This window comes from Notothenia coriiceps, unplaced genomic scaffold, assembly GCF_000735185.1.
Source record: "Notothenia coriiceps isolate Sejong01 unplaced genomic scaffold, NC01 NC01_scaffold00027288, whole genome shotgun sequence".
In the NCBI taxonomy this organism is placed as follows: Eukaryota; Metazoa; Chordata; class Actinopteri; order Perciformes; family Nototheniidae; genus Notothenia; species Notothenia coriiceps.
The window spans coordinates 10,197-16,320 of record NW_011359989.1 but is presented as its reverse complement, the minus strand read 5'-3'; the positions used below and the strand labels follow the sequence as shown (position 1 = coordinate 16,320).

The following is a 6,124-nucleotide window of genomic DNA, read 5'->3' as shown; positions in this document are numbered from 1 at the left end:
GTCAGTCAGGGTTTGGGGTGCGGTTCTTTAGCAACAGCTTGTGAGAGCAGTGCATTCATCGGTGTTCGTTTTAATGCTGCCAGTTTGTTGACGGCCTGTGTGTTGATGGGACTTCTCATGCTCCCTAAATGTTTCCCCTGCCTTTCCCCAGTTGTTAAACCCTGCTTTCACAAAACTCCTATCCCTGATCTTGTCTGCACTGACAAGCTTCTATTCTATAGCAGAGCAACAGAAGAAGCACACCGCATGATCACTTTCTCTTATATAGTGAAGCTTTTTATAGACTGCTTACACTAAAATGCTAACTCAAAAATAGTAACTCAAAATAAAACGTTTGTATTGATTTGTTTAGTGAACTTTTTGGCGTTGCAGTTACAACTCTCCGCCAACAGATGGGGGTGCTGCAGCCCCCTCAGCACCCCCCTTCCCGCGTCCATGGCAGTAAATCTATTCCTTCCAGAACTAGTGACATGAGGTAACTTTGCTTACAGAGACAGAACGTTTCTGAATCTTCAGTAGGAGGCTCTTTATCAGTACAGCAACAGTTCAAGCAGATAAATCAACTCCTAAACAAGCTATATATTTGTGAGCTGCAGGAAACAGTTTTATTAATCATGAGCTGCGGGTCAGTGAATAAGACTTAAAACAGAAAGTAGTTCATTGCTATTCCTCTGTCTTTTTGATATTTGTTAGGTCTGAATATGTTACCCAAAAATGTTATACCTGTCTTGTGTTAAAAAAACAAAACAATTCTCAACAAATATTTTGACTACAATTATTTCAATAGTGAAATGAACACCGGTTCAGTCTCTGAGAGCACATGATCTCCAGATGATTTAGATTCTCTCCTCTCATCCATCGCTTTCTTTTTGGAAAAGGGTGTTTTACTCTTGTGACTCAAAATATTACCCCTGACAGCAAGTAGATGATTTAGATCTCTATTTACAATTGAACATACTGTATGTTTTTTGTGGATGACATTCACACACACGCTGACATCCTGTCAAGCTCTCTGAATCTTTCTCTCTGACTCTACTGCTGTCAGTTGAACTTTTTATGAATACCACCTACTTAAGAAGATCATGTTTGTAGAGTAGTAATGAACTTGTTAAATATAGACACAATACAGGTGCAACAAAATCAGTTTTTCTATTTAGTTGTAAGATGTACTTTTTCAGTTTTTATAATTCTGTTTTCTGGAAAGTTTCTGTTTTCCAAAGGGTATTTAAAATCAAAAGGGCCTGAGGCCATTGTTCAATTCTTCACCGTGGATAAATGGCACTTTCAGTCCGTCTGTCACTTTAAGGGATGCATTTCAGACAAATTGCTCAGTCCCCAGTGTCTTGCTCAGGCAGCTCCAGTGTGTGTGTGTGTGTGTGTGTGTGTGTGTGTGTGTGTGTGTGTGTGTGTGTGTGTGTGTGTGTGTGTGTGTGTGTGTGTGTGTGTGTGTGTGTGTGTGTGTGTGTGTGTGTGTGTGTGTGTGTGTGTGTGTGTGTGTGTGTGTGTGTGTGTGTGTGAGAGAGCGAGCGAGCGATCGGGGTGGTATGAACCGAGAATAAAAGCGAGCTTCGTGAAGCCACAAGTGTCCAGTTATTAGCATGCTAGTCCGGTCACTGTGGCCCTCCTTCCTTTCTGCTCTCAGACTGTGGGCCTGCTGTTTGAGAAACTTCAACAAACATGTGCATTTACTGCTGAAAATCACGGGAGACACCTGCATTAATAGGGATGACTTATTTGCATGGCAACAATGCGATGGAAAAGGGCAGCAACCTGTTGTATGTTTGTAACTCAGGTTTTTAAAGGATTTTCGTCAGCTTTAAGCAGACTTGGCACGTTTCTTCACATCTTTCCTAACGTGGCCGTATCCTGGATACTACTCCGGCTTGCTAACTGTCAAAGGAGACAAGTCTTTTTTGGAAACAAAAGAAGCAGTTGAAACCTCCACATCTCCCAGTCCTCAGCATTCCTGACCACAGCAGAAGGATCCTCCAACAACAACAGAGAAGCTCCGCAGGACCACAAAGAGCCACAGCTTTCCTCCAGGATGCTCAACCTCAACTCATCGGATGAGAACAGCAACAGGAGCTCTCTGCAGGACCCGGTGTCTCTGAACGTAGGGGGGGAGATTTACACCACCACCCTGGACACTCTGACCCGCTGCCAAGACTCCATGCTGGGGGCCATGTTCACCGGGCAGATCCCCGTGCTGAGAGACAGCAGAGGTAATGTCTTCATCGACCGTGACGGGAAAGTCTTCCGGTACATTCTGAATTACTTGCGCTCCAGCGCCCTGGACCTGCCCGATGGCTTCTCAGAGCTGGCACTGCTGCGGAGGGAGGTCGACTTCTTCCAGATACGCCCCCTGCTGGAGGAGCTCTGCCGCTACGAGGCAGCAGTGCCTCTCAGCCTCAAAGGGGGGCCCCTAGGAGCCATGATCATGGTCAATGTGGAGTCCAAGGTATGTTTTTTTAAGTAATAGCACAATTTTTGTTTGACAATACAAGTCAATGGGCCTCATGGTAGAACCACTTTACACACAATGACACTCCTACAAACAGGAGGGAACAGGTTATATAGCCACTTTGAGACATTGATCATGCAAATTATTATATCACAAAAGGGTTAAATTATTATTATGATGATGTTATTATAAATATTTTCAAGAGGATTGTCCAGTTAAGAGAATTTGGCTAATGTGACTAAGAACACAAGTTCAAGTAATCCTTAAGAATAACAATGATCTTGTATGAGGCCCATTGTTTGAGTTTTAATAAATGTTTGATAATAATATATTAATTAACATTAGTTTACAATAGAGACAATTGTTATGATTCAGTGTTTCATCATAATAAGTGTAATCGGATGGGTTCCTGTCAGAATGATTTAAAAGCAATACACCTATATAGGGTTAGGTGATATGACAATGTTTTTAATGGCATATATGCATAAAGATTTTTTTAAATCGATAAAATTGCTTTCAAACAGGGAGCAGTTACAGCATTAGACTAGCTCCTCTGTTATTTCACTTTTTTAATGTGTGATCGGTCTCGACTAAAAATATTGATAAGAATTTTTTAGCGCCTATCACGGTGGCCTTCACCAACCTTAGGAAGTCTGGTAATGTTTACCATACATACAGTGTCAGCAGAGGGTGTTTGTGCATGACTTTGCACAATCAGAGACATGGACAGACCGGTTCTTTGTGTACACTCTGGATAATGTGCAGTCACGTATTTTTCCCTCTCCTTCCAGGTCCGCATTCTTCACTTTAACTTACGCCACGCGCCGGAGAACTACGAGCTGCGCACATGCCTAGTGGCAGCCTTCACAGTGGAGCTCTTCTGTACCTGGAGAGCCTTCATGGCCCTTCTTTGTGAGCGCTTCTCCTACAAAACCTCCAAAGGTCTCACCAGCCCCCATCCATGCAACCCGAGGCAGAACCGGCTGAAACTGGAGTGGGTGCCGCGGCCCGAGGAGCTCCCGCAGGAGCAGTACAACAAGCAGCGCTACCAGGGGCTAACGGTGTGTAACGCCGATGTCACGCAGTCAGGTGACATCATCAACGCGCACCGTGAGATCACAGACATGCAGGGCTTTGTGGAGGAGCTGCTGAAGTTGTCTTTGGCTGAAGGCTTCAAGCTGGATCTGGTGACGCCTGATCCTGTGGAAATCCTCAACTGCACCTCGCTTCGTCTTATCAAATGCTAAGATCTGCGCCAAGGACATCAAGTAAAGAAAAACAGAACATGCCAAGTGGATGAAATAGGGTTTGATCTCTCTTGACACAATTGAACCAGTGAATCCAGTAGGTTAGGGTTGAGGTTAGCCTTTAATATGGGGTGTTTGAAATAATACGGAAATATATGTTTTCGTCGGTCTCTGTGTCTGTCACAAGGTCATAGTGTTAACCATAATGGATAACAAATTGTGTTAAATCTGGGTTAGCGCTTTCTTCTACGTCCAACACAACACTTTAGATCCACCTGTGAAATATATTGTTCATTTACTGCAATATAAACTATGCTGAGTAGTAGCACTCTTTTGTCTTCGTGTGTTTTTCTTGAGGCCTAACAAATGTCTAATGTTGTTGTTTTACCTCCTGAAACATTTTGAAGCAGACATGGCGTAATTAGCTTGAAATATTTCTCTCCGAACACAATGACTTTCTGGACCCTCGTCCCACCTTCAGGATGTCCAGCAGCCAGCGGACCCTTCGGTCACTGTGAACAGCTGATTACTAACAGATCTGAAGTCTGTTTCCAGGCTTTATGCTAAGCTGAGAAAATAAGCTTGCAACTCTTGCTCCAGTTATTACTAAGACAAGAGAGTGTCATCCGACTTTAAATAAGCAAATAAGTGTGTTTTTCAAAAAGTTTGGCCTTGTGTCCACACATGTTATCTCTGAAGCCACAGCCCCGATGTGTAGTTAGACTTTTGAGGTGGTGTAGGAAGCGTAGTCGCCACAGTACACTCTAACCCCTTTTACAACAACAAATCCTACACCTTCAACATAAATACAGTTATATTTTGTCTCTCAGTTTTTATGTGACTGACATAGTTTTGATTTTAAAGGCAAAGTTATTGCTGGCCTTTTTCAATATTGATATGAATGGAAAAAATAAAATTCCACTTTTTGGGTTACTTTTTTGCCATGTTCTCTCAAATAAATCTGTACTTATACTACTCATGTGCTCACTCCTGGTGGGAGGGCTTGGAATTACATTGTCAGATGATTTATGGACGTACTGTAATGTGTAACTAGTTTGCTGTATCTCGGCCATAGAATGTATAAAATAGGTCACATTTTAAAAGGAATTTGTCGGGTTGTAAATCAAAACCCCTTTTTCTCACTTTCTGTCCAGGACTTTGAGAGATGCATGAATGTCTGCAGCTCTTCTGGATGGACAGTCATGTTTCATATTTTGTAATTACATTCTTGACAACAGTATGTTCAGATGCAGCTTTAATGCTTAACACTCACATTAGGGGGTTGTTTTTCAGAAGTACCATTGGGTTAATGTTCTCATTGTGTTTGTGTTGTATGTTTGTGTGTTTTACAGGAGCGATACAGTGGAACCCCGACTTTCTACGTCACAACTCCTTCAGAGGGAGCTCGGGTCCTCAGTCTGCCCTGACCTTTATCAACACATCTCTGACTCATTCCTTTTTCATAGGCATATATACAGCATTTCATATTTGGTTTTTCTTCTCAATTAAAACTATTAAAAGTGTCTTCACAGTAAAGCATTGCTATGGTGACTTTTTATTATGAGATTGCAGCAACTCTTTGTATCATAACGTCTTACATGTATTTTGAAAAACAGTCTTATATAGTCTTATATGGACTTTTTTATAAGGACATTTTTCTTTGTTTCATTTTGAATATTAACATCATGTCGATATAATATTGTGAAAGGGTCTCTGGTAGTGATTATTTTCACAGTCTGTGCAGGCTTGTTGTTTTAGTTTTAAAACTAAAATCATATTTGATTTGTAGTTTCAGCATTCTTATCAACTTAATTTTCAGCAGCAACATGCATCAACTAAACCACTGTACACTACCGGCTTTAATAGCTAGAATACGGGATATAATGATTAACAGAATAACAAGAGGAAAGGCATACATAAATGTTTGATGATTATGATGATGATGATGACGATGAGGATGATGATGATGATCCTGTCCTGGCTGCTTCTTTTGGTTTTGGTTAATAAATCATTTGTGTTACAGAATATAATTTCCTTTCCTTCTTTAATTGTTGAATATTAGGTTTCATTCCAGAGAGTTTGCATTTATGAAAATTAAATTAGCAATAGCAATATTATTTAAATAAAAAAATAAGCCTTTTTTTACCATAGTAAAAAAGGATAATATAATGCTTCTGGGAATTCCTTTTGTCGTAAACATCGTGCAGGTTAAAGACTGTATATATGTGCAGTCACAGAAATAAATACTAAAGCAGATACAGTAGCATACTATGTTTTAGAAAGACTGACTGCTAGACCAAGGAAAGATATTGGAACGGAAGCAAACGCGGAAGTGGGGCGGGACTTCGCAAGGAGTTGAGTTTAACGAGGTGCACTTGAATGTATCACAAGGGAGGAGTTAACAAAACAGTGAAGT

The 6,124-nt window shown here is 41.1% G+C and overlaps 1 protein-coding gene across 2 annotated transcripts; it reads left to right on the top strand.

The window, feature by feature from the left end:
* The first annotated feature begins 1,516 nt into the window (after positions 1-1,516).
* LOC104957536 (BTB/POZ domain-containing protein KCTD21-like) lies at positions 1,517-5,730 on the top strand. 2 transcript variants are annotated; one of them, XM_010785179.1, is made up of 3 exons: positions 1,517-2,458; positions 3,253-3,729; positions 5,061-5,730. In XM_010785179.1, exons 1-2 carry the CDS (start codon positions 2,045-2,047, stop codon positions 3,706-3,708), a joined length of 870 nt encoding a protein of 289 aa, XP_010783481.1. In that variant the 5' UTR covers positions 1,517-2,044; the 3' UTR covers positions 3,709-3,729; positions 5,061-5,730. The 2 variants fall into 2 exon arrangements, 1 of the variants encoding a protein (XP_010783481.1); XR_799673.1 differs by having other exon boundaries at positions 1,518-2,458; positions 3,253-4,924.
* Positions 5,731-6,124: the final 394 nt, after the last annotated feature.